The 26976-nt window shown below is 39.2% G+C and overlaps 1 protein-coding gene across 1 annotated transcript; it reads right to left on the bottom strand.

Annotated features, from left to right (window-relative positions):
• Window positions 1-5112: 5112 nt before the first annotated feature.
• Window positions 5113-8487, bottom strand: LOC148015803 (fasciclin-like arabinogalactan protein 16). Its single transcript, XM_087663765.1, has 3 exons — window positions 6765-8487; window positions 6318-6403; window positions 5113-5621 (listed from the first exon to the last, which is right to left on the bottom strand). The coding sequence occupies exons 1-2, from the start codon at window positions 8263-8265 to the stop codon at window positions 6342-6344; spliced, it is 1563 nt and encodes a 520-aa protein (XP_087519891.1). The 5' UTR covers window positions 8266-8487; the 3' UTR covers window positions 5113-5621; window positions 6318-6341.
• Window positions 8488-26976: the final 18489 nt, after the last annotated feature.

The following is a 26976-nucleotide window of genomic DNA, read 5'->3' on the forward strand; positions in this document are numbered from 1 at the left end:
TCCAATGATGCAAGTGTAACTTATGAACAGAAGTTAGCATTTCATGTGTTTCTTTTAACCATGATCACGAAACGAGAATTCCAAAGGACTAGTCATGCACTAAATTGGTTAAAAAGCTATCATTTTATGTGAAATAAGACGATAACCCTATCATTTTATGTGTGTAGAATTTATCATTTCATCTGAGGTAAGGTGATGACCTTATCATTTTAGACGAGTAAAACTTATGCGAGTTCAACCCTACCATTGCATGCAAGTTAGTATGAACGAAACCTTATGCACAACATTATCCCATCCACGAGAACTAAGTCCTAAATGAATTTTTTTTAATGCTTGGAACCTAGGCTTGATTCGTGAGCGTTACGTTGGTCGTTCCGCTCGTCCCTCTAGCATTTCCGGTGGCTTGAGTGCCTATGCTTCCTGCGACTTTCTTTTTGGGAGCCATTCCCTCGCGGAGATTGGGCAGTCTGAACCTTTCAGCTTCGGTTAGACACAATCGGTCTGGAAGACCGCCGGCTGTGGTTTGTTACCAAGAGAGTGGTTTGGGTGACTCCTTCCTCTTTATCCTTCCCCTACCACTTCTCACCCCTCTTCTTCTACCTCTTCTTCCTCTTCCTCTACCTCTACCTCTACCTCTACCTCTACCTCTCTCCTTTCCCTTCTCCTCTCCTCCTTCTCTCCTTTTTTTCTTGCTCTTCCTCTACCACTCTCCTACTCCTTCCCTTCTTCTACTACTCTCCCTCTACTTCCCTCTTCCTCTACCCTCTTTTCCTCCCTCCTCCTTCTTCACTCCTCCTTCACTCCTCCCTCTCTTCTCACTCTCCCTCCTTCTTACTCTTCTACCTCCTTTTTTTCTTCTCTCCCTCTTTCCTTCTCTTCTCTTACTCCTTTTCTTCTTCTCTCTTCTACCTCCTTCTTCTCTCCCTCTTCCCTTCTCTTCTCTTACTCCTTTTCTTCTTCTCTCCCTCTTCCCTTCTTTCTCTTCTCTCTCTCTCTCCCTTCTCTTCTTATCCCTTACTCCTATTTTTTCACCTCCTTCTTCTCTCCCTCTTCCCCTCTCTCTCCCACCTTCTTTCTCTTCTTTCTCTCCCTCCTTATCCTCTCCTTCTGCTTCTCTCTCTCTTCTCCTCCCTTCCCTTCTCTCCCAATCCTCCTCTTCTCTCTCTCTCTCACCTTTATCTTCTCCCACCCTACTCCTTCCACCTCACGGTAAAAGCATCTAGGAAAAAAACAAATGTCTAGGCCCAACGGCGGGAGGCCATTTAAATGGAAGCCGGGTCCCGCAACTGCAGTAATTAAGGGGGGGTTGACTAGGCCCAAAGGCCTAGAGGGCCTGCGTCGAAACCACGTGGTGAGGGAAGATTTGGGTGGCGGAGCGGGTCGTCGACAGCGTCCTACTGCTAACGCAGACGAACACACCGCAAGGGGGGGGGAAGCCCGTTTGGAAGAGTGCAGGAGGGTGGCGACGCCAGGAGTCCTGGCAGGAGGGGAATGGCGTTTAGACGAGGGCCCCGGGTGGCATTGTGCAGCAGGACTGCGATGACGTAGCCCTCCTTCCCTCGGGAGGGGAGAAGCCGGGAGGGAAGAGCTAGCATGGCCACCCTCCACCTGGAGGGTGCATGCTTCCCACCACTCCCACTCCCTCTCTCCTTCCCCAACTGCTGTTGGCGGGTAGAGAGGGGAAATAATTCAAAAAAAATTGAGTTGAAATAAAAAAAATTTCTTTCCCTTTAATATAATGGGGAAGTTCCTATGCCCCTTACATGAATGAGCAAGCTTATGCATAGCCTAGGCACTAAGCATTGGTAGACATTGAAGTGGATCTTTCAATGCTTGAGTGGTGCTCGATACCTTAGGCTATTTTATCCCAAGCAAGGATCATTACCACTAGATTTACATGATTTTTGGAATTCTAATTGGGCTAGTTGTTTCAATACTCAGATATCAGTGATTTTTGCTTCATACTTAGCTACTCATACATATCATCATTGGGGCAAGAACCATCCCATTATGGCCACTTCTAGTTATGAAGCTGACTATAAGGTGGCTTTCATAGCTATGGTTGAGTGTGTTTGGCTCAACCACCTCTTGGCTAATTTGGTTGTTTGACTATCATCTACCACCACCATCTTTACTAACAATTAGAGTGCATTAGTAGTTGCATGAAATCCAATATTCTATGTAAATACTAAGCACATTGAGGTATATTATCATTATGTCAAGGAAAGACTCTTTGTAAGAGAGATAAGCTTGGCCTATATGCCAACATAGGACAACCTTGCATATATTTTATGCACATACTAAGCACATTGAGGTGTATTATCATTATATCAAGGAGAGACTCTTTGTTGGAGAGAGAAGCTCGAAAACCAAGCTACACCCTCTCTCTCTCTCTCTCTCTCTCTCTCTCTCTCTCTCTCTCTCTCTCTCTCTCTCTCTCACATAATTGAAATCAAGTATATAAGTCCTTTAGAACATATATTAGGTTAAAGGGGCCAACAAAGTGACATCTAGTATACCTTTATTTGTTCCTTTTTCCCTCCAAGCGAGAATACTTTTTAATAGTTGAAGTATAAAAATCATGACCACTCAAAAATATTTGTGGGGCACTTCGAGACTTTTATAAAGTAGACCTAGATGTAAATAAAGGGTTTTTTAAAAAATGACAATGAGAGAAATATAGTGACATTCAAGGATGCATTGCTTTAAATTTTTTAATCTAAAACTTAATCAAATTTAAGTAACTCATATGTTTAAGTCATTTAACTTAGACACAAATAGGAATTCATAGGTTCAAATAGTGACTCACAATTAACTTATATATGACATTTGAGATTTCCTATTATAACTCCAAGTGACCAAAAAAGAGGCAACTTTATTGCAAAATTGCCACTAAATTGGGTGGGTGTATATATTGCTCTTGGTAGGCATTGCATTATTCATGTTACCCCAAGACCACTCGCCTAAGATGAAAGACATGAAAAACTACTTCCCTAAAAAAACAAAAGAAAACTCTCCTAACTGAAATCTTCAAACCTTGTGCTATCCAGTACTTTCCGTGTAAGGGCATGTGTTGTGAATGTATGTACGATAAATGTGTTGTGAATGTATGTGCTAGCCAAAAACGGATTCCACTTGGCATGATTTGTCAAAGGTTTAATTCTTTATTGCAATTTGAGAAATAAGCTGTTGTTTCTAAAGCTCCGTGCCTCGTAAAGTTTTCTTAGTCATTTTTTCCAACTTTTCGATCTCCTCAATGCCAACATACCCATGAAACTTTCTACAAGCACTGTTCAAAGGTAATTCAAGAATTATGTGATGACTTGCCTATTGTCAATATATTGAGGTGCCTTCACAATGCCTTGAATGGGATGAACAATAATTATATTAGCCCACCTCGAGAATGGAAATCAGCTTCTCACGCGAACTATCTAGCACATTCAATTGTAATGAGTTGGTGCAAGGCTGTCCGACCCTTCACTTCATCCATGTGAAATTTCTTACGTTACTGGAAAGACCAACCAAGAAAAGGTGCAAAAAACATAACTGAGGTTATATCTTCTGGGGTTAATATTTTGTTTAGGAACAAACTGTCGTTAAAGCTGCCTAAATCTGAAAAATTTCCTGAGCATACTTTTCCATGTTCCACCCATGTAATCACTCACATGTGAAGGCCAACACCCGTGGAGCTTTCTGTATCCACTATTCAATGTCGTTCAGTAATCGTTGTGCAGTTGTAACATGATGCCTTTTCGGCAATATATTTAAGGGCCTTCACACTATGGGAAGATCAAAAAATCCATGGTTTGCCACTAAGAATCGAATCCAACATGTCATGCAACATGTCTGGAAGCCTAGCGACTGCCCTAGACACTGCCTGGCGTATTCTATCATAACGAATCATGCAAGATAGACCCTGTACCGAATCTCCATCATCTAGACTAATCAACATATATAGCCAACTAAGGCCCGGTTCAGACAATGGCAAACGGATGCACGCTTTTTTTGCATTGTGTGTGAATATATCAAATGGTCAACCATAAATATCACAAGTTCTTGCTTGAATTGTTGGTTCACGTGGCAATGTAGAGCCCACACAATCTAGGCAAGGGTTCAAATCTCGCAGCTCGTTTTTATTCCAAAAAGGTAATGGGCCTTGTCCGGTACATTAAGGTCGTACATGTATATCTTCGCATAGAAATTATATTGATAAATCCACTTTCAACACATCGGCATCACGAGCCTGTACATATGTTTTTAAATGTGGCCTTCTCACAATTTGAACCAAGCCTAAAGCCCGGTCCAAACAATGTACGGATGTATCCTTTCTTTGCATAGTGTGTGAATATATCTAATGGCCGGCCATAAATATCACAATTCTTGCTTGGATTGTTGGTTTACAAGGCAATGTAAAGCCCACACAATTTGGGCAGGGATTCAAATCTCGCAGCTCCATTTTAATCCAAAAAGATAATGGGCTTTGTCTGTTACATTAAGGTGGGACATGTATATCTTCACACGAAAATCATCTTGATAAATCCTCACAAGCCTATATCTTTTTAATTGTGGCCTTCCACGCGGTTCAAGTCAACATCACAAGCCTATATCTTTTTAATTGTGGCCTTCCACACAGTTTGAACCCGGCCTAAGGTTGGCAACACCTACCTTTAGTATCTCGTGCCTGTACCTATGTTTTTAGTTGTGACCTTCCATAGAGCTTGAACCGAGCCTAAGGTTGGCAACACCTACCTGAAGTATCGCGAGTCCTACAGTTCGGAATAAAGCCGTGCCGAACGAATGTGCAAAAGCAGCTAAACCCAACGCGAAAAAACAGTTCAATTCTTCCAACAAACTAGTACAGCTCATCACAAAATTCCCAAATATGATTGCAGGAAAAGGCAGACGCTGCCGTAGATATAGATAATCAGACAGACGAGCATCGCACATTTGCGATCCGACTCTCAAAAATGCCGCCATCCATCTTTCCACGCTTGCCTGTCAATTCAAAGATTAGGGCAACCGCAGTAAAAAAACCAGCAAAGGAAAAGAACACCATGGGTACTTCAACAAACCCCTTTATCATAGACACAAATTGATATGCTCATTATACAATTTCATTAACCTGTAAAATATTTTTGCTCTTATTGCAGCGGTGCTTATTCTTAATACACCGACAAATAATGGTTTGAGTTTCCTCCATTTAAAAACACACGCACACACGCTTATACATATGAAGCTGTCTTTATCTCCCAAGGACGAATGAATGTGTTATCATGAGGCGGAGATAAATGGAAGGAGGGGACGGGGAGTCTATAAACATCGACGCAGGGATGGAGGTAGTACATTTTAACACAAAAAAGAAATGCGAGTTGTGGGAAAGGACGATGGAAGACCGGGCTCGGGCTGTATTCACACTACTGGCAGGTGGGTAGAGGTCCCTCTCTTCCCCTTGCTTAGCGTCTCACCATAACAAAACTTTGCTCTACCAGTCTCGTTTGAAAATGCCCAGCCATGACTCCGAATAAAACCATTAGCTGAAGAAGAGGAAGGGGTACCCCTTTTGCATGCACGTTTTGTTCAAGTTACTAGAATAGCTGATCTTTCGTCGTCCAAACATACCCCTGCGAGATGCAAGAAGAAGAGTGAGCAGAAACGGTAGACGTAGGTCAAATGCAACTTCCATTAGCCTCAAACAAATTGCATTAAAGCGATTAAAGAAGCACAATGTCAAAGCGTGGGCCAAAGGAGATTAGGAAAGCTTCTGTAATATGTTCACAAAGTCAAATGATAATAAACGTCTGTGATGGAAAGGAAGGCATCGAAAATGGAAACAGTCGTGCAATAAGACGAATTAAGCAACTGTTGAAAACATAAAGACTACGTCAAATGTCAGCATCAAAATGCGAAGATACCATGTTATTTAATCAGTCAACGTTACAACGATACCTAAATTTCTATATGCCAGCATCAAATTGCCATGTTATTTTATTGGTATTTCTAAATGCCAAGATAGCACGGTAATTTGTTGGTCAAGGTTAGAACCGAACCAAGCAAATGTTAAAACAATAAGAACTGCGTCAAAATCAAAGTGCCAAGATACCATGACATTTTATTGCTCAAGGATAGAACCACTACCTAAATTTCTAATGCTAAAAAACGACTGAGCTCACTAGACGTTTATGATGGGGTTTCCCATCCTCAATGATAAGTCAGGGACAGCATCCAAATGTCAATCTATCATAACATTTGCCTGGATGCGATTGAACATTAACATACTATTTTGAACGAAAACTTTTAAGAGAAGTATTTCCACTTACACATGAATCGCACTTAAAACGATCTCAACCTCGACAGGTAGATGTGAACTTTCCGAACACCAAGCAGAAAGCACTCCTTAGCAAACCTGAGGGGAAAACCAGATGTTAAAACGAAAAGAACTACAAGAAGCTCCAGCAGCAAGAGTTTAAAAGCAACAAACTTGGCATCCAAGGAACGACGTAAGCTTTTTAAGTTATGTGGCCAAATTGTAGGGCTCTTCGTCAAGTTGGAGACCAATTCTCCATGGCTACCTTACTTATTTATGCAGCTTAGAAACTTTTCTAAAGACACAAGCGGAGTTTAGCCTGAGCAAACGTGAGAGGTTTTTTTTGCCAAGAAAAATGAAGTGGATATAAAACTTGTTAAGAGGAAATCTTCCAACTTAAAACTTTAATTGCAAATCTTCCATGATCATTCTAACAATGGTAAATGTTCCAATAGTTTACCTTGCTTACTGGGACTGTTGCTATTGAACTTGACAACACGGGTGAGAAGCTCGGGCTCCGGAATCTCTTCCACCTCTTCCTCCTCTTCAATGTCCTCCTCTTCCTCTCCTAACTTCCTTCCCTTGGCCGTAGTACTAGTGCTAGAGGTAGAAGAGGGCGTGCTTTCGCCTGGGGGGCTCAGCACTCGATCTACACCTTGCACAGAGATACGACCATCTTTAAAGATGTCAATATCAATGAGATGTGCCTGCTTCCCTTTACCTTCCCCAAACACCACGGTTCCATCTTCCTCTTGTGCCACGAGCTTGAAAGACTCACGCAATGTCTGATACACCACCTTGCCAAATCTTCTCACCGCGTTGTAGAAGCTCTCTTCTGTCTGGTACTCAGGAATAATATGGTAAAATATGATCTGCTCGGGAGCTCCTGGAGCGGCCAAATCTTCTGCCGTAAGCTTCGACATGGCTTCATCGTTGGGAGCCAGAATGGTCATCCGGTAGCCCTCGCTGACGAGCTTGGCTAACTCCGGGGCCAGAGATGTCAGATTCACGAGCAAATCTGCCATTTCATTGTACCCGCCATAGCGAATCAAGGTGGAGATGAAGTCATTTACCACAGACTCTCCATCAAAGTACCTCTTCCCGGTAGAAGGACCGGGCGCCGGAGCAGGCGCGAGAGAAGGACCAGGAGCAAGCGCGTAGTAGATGGAATGCATAGGTGGGGGAGGAGAGGGAGCTGCAGCCTTAGCCTTGGCCTTAGCTGCCTTCTCTTCCATGTATGTCTTTGGCGTGGGAGATCCTTGCGGCATAACGGCCGCCAGTATCCTTGCCTGTGCCATCCCTTCCTTCCACAGATTATAAGCATTCTGGACAGCTCTTGGAATGAGCAGACTATCGATGCCGTGAACAATGCCATCCCTCCTTATGATGGCGTCCGGGGCTATGACATTGCTCAGATCTACCTTGAGCTGCAGCCTGCCGTCGGAATCCGGTGACAGCACGGAGAATTGAAGCTCATCATAGGCCAGCGTGGTGTGGGAGCGGTTCCCCCATTCTGCCGCCATGATCTTGTGCGGAATCACATGAAAGCGAAGGAGAGCTCGCAGAGACTCGATGTTACCTGGCTCGTGGAGGAACTGGCGGAAATCCGGGTCGAGGTTGCGCTCCAGGAAGGAGTTTCGCGGTGCCAGAATGGTAATGCTCCGTTTCCCGACCATCTCCTCCAATGTCTGCAGGAGAGAAGCCTCGTCCGCCATCTCCGCGAGCTCGGTGTAGGGAGAGTCTAACAGTGCAACGAGAACGGAGTCCGAGCTGATGGAAGGCGTGGAAGAAGAAGACGACGACGATGACGATGAAGATGACGAAAGGGAGGAAGGTTTCTGCAAGAGTCGAGGTCCATGTGGTATTGACTTGCTTGCCTGAGCAATGTAGGGGGAGATGAGGAGGAGGAGGAGGAGGAGGAGGAGGGGTGGAGGCAGGGCCATGGCCGCTGGACCTCGCATTGGGGGGAAGGAGAACGTCAGGGCCGGGGAGGCAGGCGCTCTCTGTCTCTCTCTCAAAGAGGATTATTGTCGAGGGACGGCCACGCTTTTACTTCTCGGCACGCACACAGAAGAAGAGAAGAGGGAAAGAGTAAAGTCGAGTTACGAGTACTGGCCAAGGCGAGATGGTAAAGAGAGAACGAGAGAGAGAGACAATGGACCTCTCATGGAGAAAGGGGGGGAGGGAGTGACATAAGACGCCTGGCTGGCGTAGCCTAATATTTTAAAATTGGTTGGGAATTCGAGTACATTTCACAACAGAGCCCGTGGGCCAGAGCCCAGCGTTTGCTCCAGCGTCGCCTCCTGATGTGCTTGGCGCCACCACCTCTCTCTCTCTCTCTCTCTCTCTCTCTCTCTCTCTCTCTCTCGTGTGTGTATTTTTTGCCTGCCTTGGTTGTGTGACTGGCACATCTCACCGACACTCCTACAACCCCTCTTCCGCCAGGGCCCCACGTCATGACAAGGGACCCGCTGCCCTTAGTGTTAGTTAGGCGGCCTGTCCCTTTCCCACCTTTCAACCTGCCCATCCCCCTATACCCTTTCACCACACCCGCCCAACTCTACTCGGCTTAGCGCCCTATTGTTAGCCCTCTACGGGAAGCATCCCACTACTTCCTTCTCTTTGTGCCCAACACACTCCACCAAAGTAGATCCCCGTCACATGCACTTTCTTCCATGTGGACTGGTGCCCAAGCAAGTGTAGATCTTTGTGTCCAAAGCACTAACCTATGAGAGTGTCACATTAATGATATATTGCGAATATGTTTCTTTTCTAGAGTAAGTAGATATATCATATGGCATAACAATCTCAACCAATTGCACCAAAGGAGATCTAGTGTCTAGAGCACTAACATGTGAGAGTGCTCATACCTTAGCCACACATTCAAAGTATCACAAGTAGAGTACCCTTCAAAATTGCCACTATTTAGGCAATGGAACAATCCTCAAGCCCCCAACAAGTGAACTAATCAACTAGATATGACTAAGCTTCCAAACATTGACATGTAAATAGGATTGTTCTTTAAAAGCCCCAAACAATGAATACACCAACAAATACGATTGGACTACCCTTCAAGGTCACTTGCAAAAAGCCATAGTGTTTGAAAGCAATTTATTAATGGTCCCTAATCTAGAACATATTTGCTATGATGTCTAGGCATAACTTGTGGGTTCAAGTAAGTTGGGTGCATTCTTGGTCTATTCACATAGTGTGTTTGTGTAAGTCTAAGCTCTTGCAAACTCAAACACATGGTCCCCCTTGTTGATAAGTTCCTAAGGCAAAAGATCCACGAGTGATCAAGCTACATCATTCATTTAGCCTGCAAGCTCTCCTGTTTGCCCATAGGAGTCATGTCAATATGACCCTTTGCCTATATCACCCATCTAGATATCAGGAGCAATGCTTGCAAATGGTGCACCTACCTAAGACTGTTCGTTTATTGCTCACATTCGTGATCTTTATAAGTGATGACGTAATCCAACCCTAATGTTTGTGGTGTCCTCGACTCTTTCAATAGGTGTCTATGTCTTGCCCCACTAAGAAAACTTTGCTATTTTTGCAAAGCAGGTAGAGGTAAGTTGAAGCATTTGGCAATATTCCTCTCAAAGTGAGCATTGCTAGCAACTTGCAAAAGAGGCCTTTGAAAAAAATACTAGTGATGGCCCCATAATCAAAACGAGAGTTTTATTGGAGTACTAACTCAACTAGACAAAGCTTGCATCTTTGTATGATGAGCCATGAGTTCAAAATTCTCTTAAGACACTTGAAGATATCTAAGCCACATGACTATTCTTTTGAAAGTAGGTACCACATAGTGTGCACCCATTGTAAAATCCCCTACCTCTTTGTTGACCAATCTCAACAAAGTGAATGAGTTACCCATATGATCAACCTCTTTAATTCTAAAACATGCATGCATCAAAGCAATAAAGGTTGGAGTTTACCATCCAAAACACATTAATTGGGCATGATATGATGTAATTCAAATAACAATGTCAAGAGCAAAGCAAATCACTCCACAATGTTTGCCCTCAAATGTGGAATTGTGAACATGCAAGCATCAAAGCAGAAGACTTCAATAGGATGTTTAATCAACTCATTAGGTGATTAATTTGTAGAATTAATCATCTTAAAGGTTGTCCATGGGGTAATTTCTTATAAATGATGATAGGCTAGAATATTCCTAAATCATATATGTGATGGGCTCAAAGATTTATGTGGAAGATGAGTTGTTTATGGAATTTGATGTGATGCTGTGGTTGTGGCTTCATAGAAACTTAGAGGTAGACTAGCCTCATGGTCATGATTTTGTGAAAGCGCGTTTTCTCTCGCTTGTGTTTGTAATGTCTATTTGCCATGTGAATATTGGAATGGATCTGTATGCCTTCCCCCCAAGTGCCTAGAATCTAAGGGAGGTTATAAGGCCCCCATATAAGAAGCCATATTGGTGGGCAACATGCATTTAGTGTCTATACACATTGGTTTAAGCATTAACCAGACAGTTTAGAGAATATGCATACAAATGTGATGGCAATCTTTTGACATGTGTTGACATTATCATAGTAGTCAATACTTACATCTTTTCCGTTCCACAAAAAATAATCATACTCACCCATAATGTAGATCTTTAGAACTCTATGATGGTCACGATAAGGCAATTGTTTGTCTTACTTTGACATATTGTAGACAAAAGAACCACTATGTGAACACTTAGGTTTTCAAATTTTGTTTCAACTTGTCACCAAAACTTTCAAAGTTATGGGTCTTTCATCCAATCAATGCCTTTTCAAATATTCTTAAAACTCTTATAGTGTAGTGCATGAGTGGACACTTGGATTACTAGTACCTTAATTTTGGTAATCAGAAATCTTCATTCATCCATCTACTTGTTCTATCACCTTATATTATCATATTGTGTTTCTCACAATGATGGTTTGTACCCTTTTATGTATGTGACTATTGTATTACTTTACATTGATCAAAGCATACATAACCTCATAGTGTTATTGGTTCAAACTTTCATAGGAATTTACGCCTTTAGAATGGTTTTAAGAAAAGTGTCAAAACATGTTGTGTGAAGGCATCTAGATTCCAGATCAACTTTAAAGGGCTCCTCCCTTGGGCTAAAATGAACCAAGTGCAAGGATTCAAACATGTAATGTGCTTTTAGAGACATCACCCAACCAGCTAAGCGAACTTCGATAAGATAAAGTGCTCTTTTGTGACGACCCAAGATTTCTCAAAAGCTATGTTTCACTTGCTTGTAAATGTTTGTCCTCCATGTGGTCTCAATAAAACTATCTTAGCAACCAATCAAATTTAAGAAGCTTATTTTTTACTACTTTATGCTTTCGAGTGCTAATACAAAGGGGGCACCAAGGGTGGAATTGGATACTTCGTTCTTTCAAATGCCTATGCATAGGGGCTACCAAGGGTGGAACTCATGGTTTGAAGTCTTACACCTGCATGTACGAGCCACTTTGGGTTCAAAGCCATTGGCTCTGGTCTTTTAAAGGGTGTTAAGCTAGCGCATGCCAAAGAATAATGGCTTCCATAAACTTTCTAACTTATGTCTCAACTTGTGGAGAAATCTTAAAGTGCTATGTTAATGTCCAATTATCATCCAAACACGCTATGCTTTTATGATATATCTATACTTTTCCTTTTGGCATTTCCATGTTCTTTAAACATCTATTGCCATGTTAAACAAAAGTCAATATGTAGTGATATGTTAAAGGAGCCAATTCATTTATAACAAGGGGCATGTGAAACCCTTGTGCCCTTAAGAGAACATGCTTTTCAACCTATCACCATGAGACACTCCAATTTCATAAAACCTCCTCATGGCATGCATGCATCATTCTTTGTGTGGGGTTGGCTTGGGGGTGGCACAAGCATGATTCATGAAGCCATGAGAAAAAGTCATTTAGGGTCAATTAATCATGATACCCATCTTTGTGGCAAGTAAGCATTACATTCCAACGTTGCTTTTGGGTACAAGTCTTATCATGGTTTTTAAGAAAAGCAAGTGTCCAAATGGCCCTACCATGTCTTGTTTGCATTATGTACTATGAAAAGTTTGAGTGCATGCAAGAATAATGTACATTCTTAATGCTCTTATTAGACTTGTAATAGTAAAACATATAAATTCCAAAGTTCATGAAGCAAAAATTATTCAAGTGTTTTGATTGTGTTGGATCATTCACCATGGATGTTAGGGGAATTCTATCTTAGATTTCTTTCTAGTTTAGAGGGATAATAGTTAGCTATCTATTATATTTAACATGTAAAGATCCAACTTTTGAAACCTTTTGTGCTTTCCTTTAAAGCATTCTCCAAAACTTTTAGAGAAAACACCTAGTCTTAATGGACAAGCCTACAAGTAACATCCTTTTCTCATAGTTGAGCATTCTACTTCAACTTCCAAATAAGTTTCATTGCTTTTTCAAAAAAACATTTTTGATAAATTGATTGGGTTTTTGTGACGTGAAGAAAATGTCATAAGAGGCCTTGCAGCACACCATAACTTTCATGATTGTGGAAGCCTACTTGCCAAGCACCTCGTCAACACACACATATGCACCCTACACATAGTTATTGTTCTTAAATTCTACACACACACACACACACACACATGCATACATACACATAGCCACCCCTACAAGCATGCATACATATCCATATGTATGCACACACATACACATGTGTGCGCTCACTCACTCACTCATACACATGCACACAATAGTAATTAATCTATCATTTAGCCATTGCATGGTGTGCGACAAAATATTGGAAAATGTTATGATCGTTTGTTCAAGTACATTAGTCATTGTCTAAAGAAGTATCTTTTATGAGCATGAATGATTGATTTATTGTTACTAGCCATACCCACATCAAATCTTCCCAAATATTTGTTCAAAGGAACCACTGAACATTTTGAATGTGAACAAAATAGACAATAACTTTACATCATGCCTAGTGAACTTTAAACATAAATATACTTTATATTTATGTGTTTTGTTTGTTTATGGGTTTTAAAAAAAATTAAATATAATTTTCCAAGGTTTGAAGGTTTCGTTACATAGTCTTGATTGCTGACTAAATCACAAACTTTTTCAAAAGAATCGAGCTTGTGTTACACATTAGTACATTGTAATGTGGCAGCAACTCATAGGTTTTCTTCTTTGTGATGTCCCTATCTTCTTGCAATTCTTTGGACAACTCAATATACCACAACCCACCACCACACTAATTCACTAACAAATGAAAAGAGATTCTTGTAACTCAAGAAGATGAATTGCATATCACGTTACACATTTTTAATGCCTTTTACTCTTAACATTATTACATGGATCTACTACAAGCTTTCTCATTCCATGTCAAGGACCATGCATCTTGAGTTTGTGCCTAGATCCAAACTTCATGCAACCACATGCTAACAACACAATGGATGCATGCTCACCTCATTCTCATGATTGTGTCATAGGAGTACAATAAATTTGGTTGAAATTTTAAAGTGTTTGATTGGTCTTCTAATAAATTAGTTTCAAATATTTCTATTAAGTAATTCTTAAACATGAAATTTATAGCTCCATACACTTGTAAACTATAGAAATGTAACAACCACTTTTGGATTGAAGCTACGGGTAACATTTTCCATCATATAGGAGATATGCATAGAAGACAAACAATATGCCCCTTTTTTAAGAAAGATTTAAATATTTTGCATCCAAGTTACCATGTAAGATTCATTTAGACCAATGTAAATTTAGACATACAATGTCTTTCTACACATTAACATTCCAAAATAAACTTCATATGTACAAGTGTTTCCTTGTCCATCATTATTTATGTTTGCTAACTAGCATGCACTTACATAGGGAAGCCAATTTTACTTGTCCAACTAGCTATTTGAGATTGTCTCATATGGTCATGTTGAAGGAGAGAAATTATGCATGTCTTTAAAAATTGTTTTTCATTGCTTAGTAATGAGCTTTTACCCTGGTTGACTAGTCTAAACTTGGTTGTCCAGCACTCACTCACTTGGTTGTCCTTGCCTTTTAAATCCATTTCCAACCAATGTAAACTAGAACTTATGTAAACATAAGCCTCATCTAAATTAAGGTGGTAGCAAAAGTTGTGAGAACTATGCTTATATCCTAATGAGGATGATGAAATAATAATGGCTTGCCTATGAGAAGGCAATGAGGGAGGAATAAGGTGCAAGTAGATTATAGAATGATTAGGTCATAGGTACAAATTTAGCCAATGCTTTCTGTGGAGGCATATTGTCTAAACATTGTCAAACATAGATCTATGAATGGTTATTGGGCTATTAATAAGTTGGGTAGCACCAACAAATTACTTAAATGTGCCCATAACCTCCATGGAAGAATGGGAGATTTTGGGAGGCTAACTTAAACTCTTTGCTTAGTTAAAAAGATGTGAGAGTCAATATATCTATCATGTAAGAAGAGACTTTTGAGGATTTTAAATGTAATTATGCCTTGTCATTGTGGTGGACTAAACGTAATTATGCTAGCTTTGGCAAGTTGTGGGTTTGTTTTTCTCCAAAATGTCACTAATATGTAAAATTTGATTTGTTGGTGGGTGAGGGCAAGTGTGTGGTTCCTCATCAAGCCCTATTCAGAGAAAGCAAACAATGCATTAAATGATGGAAGAACATGTTTAATGCAAGGGGACCTAGGTCTCTTGGAAGCCTACAATCGTTGTGAGAAGGAAGGTGACATTGTGCTTATGTTATGTTATGTGTTCATGTACACATGCATACATGCATAAACTCATAGATACATGCATATGTGCATCTATGCATGTGCACACACACATAAATTAAGTTTTTTTCAAAAAAAACTAATAAGCTCTACTTATTAAGTTGCTCTCAAAACGAACACCTTCCATCCCCTTATGGATTCCTCAATAAGGTCTTCCTAAGAACCCCTAATATTGAAGTGGTTTTATTAAAGAAGGTGAGATAGAATGTGATGTTGGATTCCGTTCTTTGAGCATGCCATATGGTCATGGTTTTATTTTGTATTATAAAAAGAGGTGCTTGACCTTCTCAACCCCCTTTTTTCCAAATCCGAGCTTAGCCTCATTGCTATGTTATGATCATGAAAGAGGAAGAGCCCCATGGGCTTATGATTCACTTCTCCTTGCTTTTCTCTCTCCTCCCTTCCTTTCATGAGCTTTGGACCACCCTACCTTCACTCGAGGGTTGTAATGTGTCCTTGAACCAACCGCATCTCTTGATAATTTCCAGTACTACCTACATATGGCAGAAAAAGGCGCTTTTCACACATTGAGGTCAAAATGAACCATTTCTTATGGCAATCTATTTTGGCTTGCCATGAAAGCTCCACAATGGCGACAACTTGCTTCCATCAATAACCTTGCTTGCATCTACTTAGTGCCTCCTCCTATCTTCTTCATGCATAGATACTACTCCATGGGATGGGGCTATTAATTATGCCACCTATCCTTTATTATTATCTTAAACCACTACAAGTCTTGCCATCAATTCTAATAGGCCTACGGTTGCCTCTATAGTGTGCATAAAGATTCAGTACTATCCATGTCCACCCCTATAATAACACACAGCCATCCATCCTCTAACATGCTCTGATGATTGGTAGATAGTTCACATACTAGCTAAACATGCAATGTAGTATCCTACCTTCATGCTAACATCGTATGCAAGCACAATGATTTGTTATCTTGCATATTGACATATCTTACCCAACCCTAGATACATCTACTATACCTACAATGTTTTATATGTGTATGATTGCATAGTTGTTACCCTCCAATTTCTCTCAAATAAAATAAGGGGGTGTAAAAGATTGCAATGCTAGTCCCATGATGTTTTTGATGATAGATACTAAAAAAAATTATCATCATATTCTCTAACACCTACTCCATGTGTTACATCAATTTATCTTTAAAGTTTTGATCTATTTTTTCCAGGATTGAGCTCTATGTGCCCATTAAGCACCATTCAAGCTTGATAGCCGTGTGGATCATTCTATGACATCAACCTTTATTAGGCTCCTCAACCAATGTGGCTCCCTTCCTAGTTTATGTTTCTATAACAATTGTCCTTTTAGAACTCCAAGAGTATGACACATATGACTCTCTTGCCATACCTCTCTTGGTGGTGAATTGAAATTACATATGCCATTTTAGCAACAATTGTAATTCTAACATCCCTTTTACAAAGACTTGTAGCCTAACTTTCACCTACCACTTCATTGTTGTACTTCACTTGCAACATTAGGTTATCTTATATCATCCCTTACATTCCAAAAAGGGATGCCTTTTGCATAGAACCAACCCTACTCTTAAAACTCTCTACTTGGTATACTACCTGTAGTACATAAGCATTCTAATTTTGATTCTCAATATGGAGAGAGCATAGTGGCCTCTATTTAAGGATCCCCATGCACCCCCCCTCTCCACCCCCCACTCCCCCCACCCCGATTGGTATCTATTCAAGCTAAGTGAGTGTTGTGCATCTTTATCTTCCCTTGCAAGTCAAAACACAATAGTATGGGGTCATGTAAGGTGAACTTGTGATGTTGATGACCAAGATTGCAATTGGGTCTTACCACCATTGATACTTGCAATGCAAGATTATCTATCAGAAACTCAAATGGGCCTAACAGTAGCTCTATCACACTTTAGCATGCTCTAGGACCTAAAACACAACCCCCTAGCCCTGTGGCCATGACTTGGCCATGAGCGACTGGAAAACAAACTAGAGAACCTCACACTATCTCAAGCATTGTGTTCATAGTCTAATCCCTAATGGATACCTAGTCTCGATCTCCAAGCAAGCGTTCCCCAACGTACATGGTGCAATCACCCCTCATAACACAGACATAGATTGAGTATCATGGCGTCTATCATCATGGGCGTCCTCAAACTATTTAGGGTTGCCTCCCACCATGTCTTGTCTCTTTTTTGTAGATTTCAACACTTTACATCCTCTTAAGCTCAGTTTCACCCACTTAAACCCCCCAACCTATAACATTTTGGGACTTCTCACACATTCGGTCATGATGAACCAATTTCCATGTAAGGGTGTACACAATCAAGGTTTATGAAAAACCATCACATATGTGCAACAAACAAACCTTTCTATTATGTATGTATGCATAATTATGCAGTGCTTTGTTGTTTGCATATCTACAGCATTGAGCCCTCTATCTCACACTAGCTTAGGCAACATATAACACATATTTTCCCTAAATATGCTAAAGGTTAAGAAAATGAACCATTTCAATGCATAAGAACTAATGTTAACATTCCTTCTTACTTTAAATGTGATGGATGGCATAAGGCCATTGCCATGCTATCAAAGCATCTTTTTCTTATAATAAAATGGTGTTTTTCATGGTTCTTGATGCTTTAAGAAGGTGTAAAACATGTTATAGATTTAAAAATATTTTCTTATTTTTTCCAATTTATTTCTTTTTAAATGTATTTTTCCTCTTTTTCTATTTATTGCATGGAGATTTGAGAAGATTCAGAATAGACAAAAAAAACATAATCAAATCAGAGAATTCCATCGCATTTAGTCCATGAAAACACAACACTTCACCTCATAATCAAAATATGCACCAATTTTGACTGAAACAACCATATGATGGCATTGATGCTCCAATGCTATTGACTCTTCCCCATAGCCGCTAATAGGGCCTCCATTACACCACAGTCCAACACTCGGTTTCCACCCATCAATCATCTCTCACTCTCAATTCCCCATCCTTTTCTTGTATAAACAATTGCTTATGGCTATGGAGGAGTGGTGAGAATTACATCTTTTTAAGGAGAGAGAAATACTGAAATGTTGAATTCTCAATCCTTCATTATATCAAGAATAAATTGCATAGGCTTGTAGAGCATGTTAGGGAGGATTCATTTCTCAAGTTTGGTGCTTCAAATGTTTAAGGTTCCACGTGCTATCATCAAAAGATCTCCCTCATGTTGGTGCCTCTTTATCACGATTCTTCTTTTCTCCCTTCATGCCATCTTTTCTTTTTTCTAAAAACTATATTTAAAATATCTTCAATTTTGGTCGCTTATTGACCATACATTGGTTCCCCACCCCTTTCCTGATGAGAGCGGCGGTCATTTTGGCCTTAAAAACTTCATAAACCATGGTGTTTGAATGCAAAAAAGATGTGTGGATGCTCCATTACTTCTTGCAACATCACCTTTGTGCTTTGTCCCCCTTTGGTCTTTAAATGATCCATTGGACGTGCTTTGTCTACCTTGTAAAACATGTCGACTTAGAGTCTTTTTCCTTACTTTTGTGTTGCAAATGGGTCTTAGAACCTTCACAATTGCTTTAAAAATCCCACGAAATGCCATAAAATCACTCCTTAAATTTTGCTCTCATTAGAGACCACAAGATAGGGCACCCTAGCCTATTGAATCCACAAGCACATCCAACCAAAACAAAACACAATGTGAAAGCGTACTAATAGGACAAGATGTAACTATAAAAACTAAAAAAGATAAGAAATAGCCAAAGATCAAGTCTATGAATGACTTTCCTAAGGGGATATCACTCCATAACTAACCTCACTATCAAGCAAACCCAAGTCAAGCTAGAGGACATCTTAGACTATCCAAATAGGTAGCTATGAGACAAACCAGCCTTACATAAGCCTCATGAAGAAGACTAGGAGGAATCCCATGCAAACTCCCTATTATTTGAGGACCCTCTAGTGTAAAAGATAAAATACTAAGCCAATTGATTTTCCTTATTATTATTATTATTATTATTTTCAATGCATCATCATTCATTTATTTTTAATTAGTGGGGATGGCTTGTTGGCCATTTATTTGTCTACCATGCCTTAAGGAAATCAAGGCATTAACCCTATGCTTGTCTCACACCCAAGAGCCTACCAAAACCTTGCAAGGCAACATATAGATTTTCATTTTTATTCTTTTCTTCCCTATAACCCATGTTTAGGTCTTATCCCAAAGGAGGATAGGGCATTGGCTTCAGTCTTGTTGTGAACATAGAAACCTTCCAAGCCCTTGCAAGATGACAAGTATCTTCTAGTGCTTATATCTTTATTTTCTTCATTATATGACTTTTAAATAATTTTGGACCGTGGGCCACACTCAGAAACTAGCCCCTCACCTGCTATGATAGTTTATCATGACAAAAGCCTAGCTAGGGACTACTAACCTAGGCTAGCTACCTCACAAAAGAAAGGAGGCCACCTATTGACCATCAAGCTAGCTAGAATGATGCTCATGCTCAACTCATGAGTATTCTTAAGAAAAGAGAAAGTAATGGGGATGTGTCATGGTCAAGAAGGCCACACAATCCCTAGCCCAAGTCCTAGCCTCAGATCCATGTAACACAGCAAAGATAATCCCTATCCCTTTCCTCAAGGAAAAAATAATAGACAACTAAAGACAAGGTGGCAGAGATACTTGATGTTAAAATGAATCCGCATTGCATTGCATGGAATCCTCCTTGATTGCAAACCAATTGACATGCACAACAAAACTAACCAATAGCCCACATGTTAATAGCACTCATACCAAAGGAAGGAAATGAACTTGGCCTAACAAAATATAACAAAAAATGCAACATTCAACACAATGCTAAATCACTCCGTTGATCCCCACAAAACTCTTCTAACGTGTAGTTCATAGACCAAGGGATGTACCACTCAAACCCCTATACTAGATGCATCAAATTATTGGTTGACCCCCCTACATCAGTAGCAAGGGGTGTGTGACCAAATATTTCATTGCATAGTCGTATGTGTCCACAAAAGAATTTGAAGGTGCCCTATTGCTCTCATTATCCATGTAACCCATTAGTGACTAAAAAAGCAATCCCCATAGTAGCCTTGAGCTACTGTCATCAAGTAATCTCAAAAGGCCTACAAGTCCACAATTAAAGAATATATCTTTAACACTATAGGTCCCATTCAAATAATTGATAATTAGTTGTGAGTCACCCTTTACTAGCAATCGGTGAATACTACTACGTTAACCCAAATTTAGCCCCATTAATAAGGCCTTGCATTTTGTTATGCTGTTAGTAAAAGTGGCACAGGCTAGGTAAACTGCCATTTTCATTTATGACTTGATGAGCTTCTATCAATGCTTTTGTAATCTTATTTAAAAAATGTGTTCTAGGATAACTTTAATTGGGTAGGGATCATGAAGAGTCTCAAGATCCAATTTTATCACATCAATATCATGAATTCTATCATTTGTTCCAATTAGCTCAAATATATTTGATGGAATTTCTACCTTTGTTAGATTCACTAGAACTACATATTTTGGCCAATGACGGAGGTCCCCTTAAGTGCCTCCCATTCTATAGTGGGAGGTATTGTCCTTTCGTTCAGTAGGCATTCAAAATAAGTGTCTAGAATGGTCCTCTTTAAACCATGCCTAAAGAAACCAAGAAACCAAAATAATATCAACCAAGAAACCAAAATAAGATCCAAGGTCATTCCAATAAGAGCTGATAGCTTGTCCTTCCAATGAATTGAATCACATGGAAGTCAAGAATATACTGGATGTGGGCTATCATCACATGTGCTTGGGAAAGCATCCCCTTTGATTGTGTTAGACTATTGTTAGCCATCTTCACGATAATGGTGACATATTTTTAAATGGGTAGACCTAGCCTCTCCAACAAGTCCATGCTCATAAATTCACTGATGAACTAGGGTCTAAGACTAAATTTTCAATCATAATGCCATCCACATATGCTTCACCCCTAGGATAACGTTTTTCGACATGTTCCCACTATTCACTTGAAGCCCCAAGAGTAACACCAAGAAAAAAAGGGAATCTATTGTACAAAAATCTATCTTGTATCATCAACAAGCACACTCTTCATAATTTAATCAACCACAAGAAGAAAAACAACACCAACCTTCTCAAATCCTCACGCAATATCATATAACAATTCTCCCACGGATTTATCACAACAAAAATTCAACACGTTCTTCATATTCTTCATCAAAAGAACAGGAGAACATAAAAGAATGCTCCACTTTGAATGGAAATCATCACATAGCATTTATCTTCAATAGTTTCATAGTCATCATTATCTCTCACTATATCAAAAATTAGCTATCTCTCACACACTCTCTCCCTTATACATGCTCTCTCTCAATAGTACATTGGAATAATCATGCATAACCCCTCTTTGGTCGTGGATACCCCTCCCAAGAGGTATGTTTGATATGAAGGGTCAACAGAGCCACTACAGTGTCCTTTTGTAGCTCAATAATGTCATTGCCACTTCAGTCTTTACTTGAGTCTTCAATAACTACTTTTTCCACTTCTTTGAGCTATTTTGAACTCGTATTCATCTCTTCCCAATGCTAGAAAATTTTCCCAAGCTACACATTCATCCCACAGAACACTTACAGAGGCATACAGAACAGAAATAGAATGGAGACAGAGGCTCTATAATAGCTCAATAGAGGGTTTACAGTACTATACAGAAGGTCATCAGAAAGCATTTAGCTCAACTAGAACCATTCAAAACCATCAAGAATCATTCAATAAGCTTTGAAACACTCTCAAACTCCATCAATCATTATTCCGACCTCTCATACAAAAAGAAAAAAAAAACAAAACATAAGCTCAATAGAACCAATCAGACACTATTAGGACATCAACAGGACCTTTCGGAACATCATATCTCCTCTAAAAACTATCATGAGCTTCTCAAACCTAATCAACCTTATCCAAAACACTTCCAAATCAATCAATCATCATATAAAATCAATAAAAAATCAACCAAAAATCCAATAAAAAACACAGTCATGCCAACCCTCAACATATCCCCACACTTAATCTGGGAGTGTCCTCATGACCTTGGGAAAAGAGAATAGAAGTTCAAAATATAACTCAACTTAATCTTCCATAGCATCCTTAGGAAACACCATCCAAACATGACCTCAACTCATAACCTGCATCTAATAAAGAATGCAACGAAAGGAAAACACCTTTATCCATTAATACAACTTAGAAACATAAAAGCATGACAAACTTTTAAAGGATATGAGAGGTTGTTCATCTTAAGCTATCCATCCCCATCATCATCACACCACCATGAATCTTCAAAAAGATAGCTTCTTGAACAAGTTGAATATCTAATCACCATGACCCCATCACAGAGCAAAATAACCATCACACACACACACACACACTTAACACAAAACAACCAATGAATGGCACCTCCAAAAGAGAGAGATCATTACGAATCATAAAAAATACATCCATGGGCATCAATGAAGATGATCCTGCTAAAAATCTTGGTGATCACGGAAACAATCCATGGATAAAGATTCATCTACAAAAGTCTTGGAAGAATTTTGGAAAAATTACAGGCAACACATCCTTTCACCAATACAAGATATGGACTAGGCAAATAAAGGGCATGAAAGTAAAATATATCTAGTTGTTGAGGATCAATATTTACATTCTCATTCATGTACAACTTCGAGATTGACTTTTGATCATTATACGAATGCTGGTGCATGTATGTAAGATACCAAGAAAAATGAGCAGTTAATCTCACTGAAGGATCTGAAGACTGAGAATACTGTTGAGCAAAATATAGATACTTTTGAAAAGCTTGGCTAGCAATCATCAATTCTCTCGAATTTAGTAGCCAATTTATTTGAGGTCCTACAAGAGAATTGCACTCCATCCCTGTTGTCTAGGAATCTTTTGATCAAAGCATGTATAACCACTAACCAACTGAGGGGGATGAGGGATAAAAGTGGTAGGAGAGGGAGGAGGAACAAGTAAGAGAGGATAAAGGGATGGGTAAGCAAAATCATAAAATGAAGAATGAGCTAAAGAGGAATTAGAGAAAAATTTAGGGGAATCAGTTAAAAAGGGTGTTAACAAGTATGTTGGAAAAGTGAAAAAAATAGCTATGGATAGGGAAGAACAAGAAAGAGGGGAAAAAACACGATCCTCAATAAAAGAACAACGAGTGAAAATAGGATCTGAGGAGCACCTTGGGGTTGAAATAGAAGGGATAAAATAACCTGTGGATTAGATTGATAAAGTGAAATATAGGTTTCCATATCTATGGCCATCTATTGATAGAAAGATAAACATGGTATTGATCAGATTTACGATGATAGGCATCAAAGAAAGATGAATCAAAAGGAGGTTGTTTGGAAAGATGGGCTAAGAGGTCCACCCTCAGTTCTGGTTAGTGTTTTGTACATGAGTAGAAGCTTTGTTTTGACACTGATTCAAAATCACAGAATTAACTGTTGTATGCCAAGAAGTCTCAGGGAAATTAGCCACTTTGGAGGAATATGTATGGAACATCTGATCTATTTGCAACTCCAAATGTTGGACATACAAAACAGCTTGTAATACTACATCCTCCACATACCAAGCCAAGTCTTCATCATTTGGGATCAATAAGTCACCTTGCAAGTACATGTAAGACATAAGCAAGGTATCTGTAGTCATAGAATCCTCAAAAACCATTCTGACGACTTTAGTCATCAACAAATGAGAAGACCAAGCACCACTCCAACCATCCTCTGGAAGAGGCAAATCCATTGTGGAAAGCTTAATATAAAAAGCCAACTTATGTTGTTGATAATGCCTGTAGATAAGGAAGGAATGGGTTGTATAGAAGGAATCTGTGAAGCAAAATGGGATTGAGACAATTGTTCTTTGAGTTGTTGAATTTGAGTATTGCCCTAGTCCAAGATAGTGTTGGTTGATTTAAGCTTTTCCATTTGGACAACTATCAAAGCTTTTAGTTCTTGGGCCTCCTTCAACAACCTATCCCTCTCCTCAATCACAATAACAACTTGGGATTTAGTCTTTGCCAATTGAGCTCGCAAAGTAGAGATCTCCTCTTTCTGAGTATCAATGATCTTAGTCTGTTGCTCGATTTGTGCACAGAGGTCAGAAAATTTTTCTTGGGTAGAGGCTAGCTCAATATTAGCTTTATTCAACTCCTCCTTGGATTGATGAATCTCTTCATAAAAAGAAGAAAAAAGTTGTTGGATACAAGAAGTAACTAAGAATTCAATAGAGCTCTGGATGTCTTTGAACAAAAAGGGAATCATATCTCTTGCCACCAGACATTGCATAGAGGGAATGGAAATATCTAGAGTACCATCTCTATGTGCTCTAAAAAGATTTGGCATTGTAAGGAAAGTAGGTAGTTGACTGCAAGATTGAATATGAATTGAAACTGAAGGAGTGGGAACTGGTACTAATTCAGCCACTTGCTTAAGATGCTTCCTCTGAATGACCATAGGAGGGGAAGGATCAACATCCTCAATTATAAAGTCATCATTTTCAGTAGGAGGAGAAGAACCTTTGGAGGTTCAACTGATAGTGCAGGAATTTCCTTCGTAGGGGTATCATATGTTAAGAAAACATAAAGCAAAGAACTAAATGTGACATTAGTCACATTACCCCTCGTGGCTCTGATAAAATGCTAATCCATTTTAGCCAAGAGATATGAACTCCAATCAATGGTGATACCTTTCAACACCATGCGAGAAGTTGTAAATAACTCCTTTGAAAGATAATTAGAAGGGGTTTGGCAGGCATAAACCTCTGTCGTGAAGGAATGGCACAATTGCTTCCAGAAAGGATTGGAAATCATGGATACACTAATTCTTGAGATAGCGATAACTTGCTTAGATCCAAGACATTCTAGGTCTGCTTCCATAATAGCTTCAGAATATCCTATTAGAGAACAGTTGATGGGTAGTAGGAAAAGGTTCCCCATGGTATGGTAAAGGAAGAGCTTTGGCCAAGCTCTTAAGCGTCATGTGGATAACTATACCATGAACATACCCATACCTCTTGCTATAAGAGGTTAATAACTGATCACACATGTCTGAGTCATCTCGAATAAGTGGTAGTGGAAGAGTCACAAATTTGGATAACCCAGCATGTGACACTAAGGGAACAAACTGGACTAGGGGAGGAGTACGAGGCACCATTCAGATGGTTCACATACAGCACACACACGCAAGAAATGCCTACAAAATAGCAAAATAACATTAGATAGATATCGACAACAACTCACATGGATCTAACTGACTGACTGACCACCCCAAGCAATCCACATCCTAGAAAAATTTCGGTATGACCTCTGCACTTATGCGACTGAAAGCTTCATGCTATGCATACAAACAGGCACCCAATATCCCCATATAAGGCAATCCAAATAAAAAATAATCAAATCACACCGTATTCCTAACTCCAATCAAATGACCAATGAAAAATTGGACTAAACCAAACCAAAGCTCAACTGATTAAGATGGTCAATAGGGGACTAAGATTGACAACCACGTCACCCACCCCACATAGTGCTTCATTAAAAAAGGGAATTGTGCAATGTGAGGGGAAAGAAAAAAATTAATTGAATGTTCATTTTATAAATTAATTAACAAAAGGAGTGAACTTTTATTAGGTGATAACTGTCCTCGGATTACGTCCCGACTTAGGGTCTCTAAATGCAAGTTTATTTTTTACAAATTAATGTGTGTAAACACATTTTTTTGTAGAGCATGTACATGTGACGACAGGTTCATTTTATCATAAATTAAACAGGTGTGTTTGGTGCAAGAAGTGCAAGCTACATGAACAAATGGTTTATTTTAATTAATCAATATGTGTATTCAGCGTGAATGCATGTGGAAAATGTGGTCAACTAATTCCTTTTAATAATTAATTATGATGTTTGGTGCCAAAAAAAGGAGAGAAACGGGGTACCTGGAGGAGGATGTGAATGAAAATGATTTTGAATGCACACAAAAATCAACTAATAGGAGGAGAAAGGAGCACGATCGCGATTGAATCCAAAATATACTTTGGCTAGTTGAAATTTTTTTGGCATAAGCAAAAATATATCAACACCACATGTATTTTGTTTGTATTATTTTAGTTTTTTCAATATTTTTGTTTAATTTTATTTGGATATGTTTGGTTTAGTTTTTGTTATTTGTGTATTTTTTAAAGAATTACTTTTTTGTGTTTTTAAAATATAAATAAATAAATAATAAACCAACAAGACAAAGTCAAAAAATTAATCATGGGAATTTACTAGATTTGTTTAAAAAAAATTTGGTTAGTTTTTTTATTTTTTTAAATAATTTTTATGATTTTTAATGGATTTTTAGATTTTATAAGATTTTTAATTTTTAATATATTTTTATTTATAATTTCAACTAATTTACATAATCAAAATTTACAATAAATTTCTAAATTGGGTTTGCTATATTTTGGGGTAAATTTTATGATTTATTTTGAATTTTTATGATTTTTGTTTTAAAAATTTTAATTAATGTTTAAAAAACGTTTTTCATAATTAAAAAATATGAAAATGTGTGTACCCAAGTTTGGATTGCGTGTGAATAGCACTGAGTGCGCTGCTATACGGACAAGAGCACACGTTCGTTCGTGTACATGAATGACTGCCGTTAACACAAACACACACTCACAAACACCAAAATCCTGCAAGCGAATGGGCACGATGGAGTCAACACGCGAACGTTCACACGGTTAAGAGGCATTCACACAAAGGGTAATGAGAAGGTGTACGCGTAGGGGAGAATAATAAGGGAGGAATTAAGGGTTGGGGAGTAAGT

This window comes from Lygodium microphyllum, chromosome 23, assembly GCF_053477565.2.
Source record: "Lygodium microphyllum isolate KBCC chromosome 23, Lygodium_microphyllum_v1.1.10, whole genome shotgun sequence".
In the NCBI taxonomy this organism is placed as follows: domain Eukaryota; kingdom Viridiplantae; phylum Streptophyta; class Polypodiopsida; order Schizaeales; family Lygodiaceae; genus Lygodium; species Lygodium microphyllum.

What these genes read in the sequence shown, in the direction of transcription:
- LOC148015803 (XM_087663765.1), bottom strand. Translation starts at nt 8,265, where the DNA reads ATGCGAGGTCCAGCGGCCATGGCCCTGCCTCCACCCCTCCTCCTCCTC. An exon ending in CAACAGTCCCAGTAAGCAAG is followed by an intron (nt 6,404 to 6,764) that starts GTAAACTATTGG and finishes TTTTCCCCTCAG; the next exon opens with GTTTGCTAAGGAGTGCTTTC.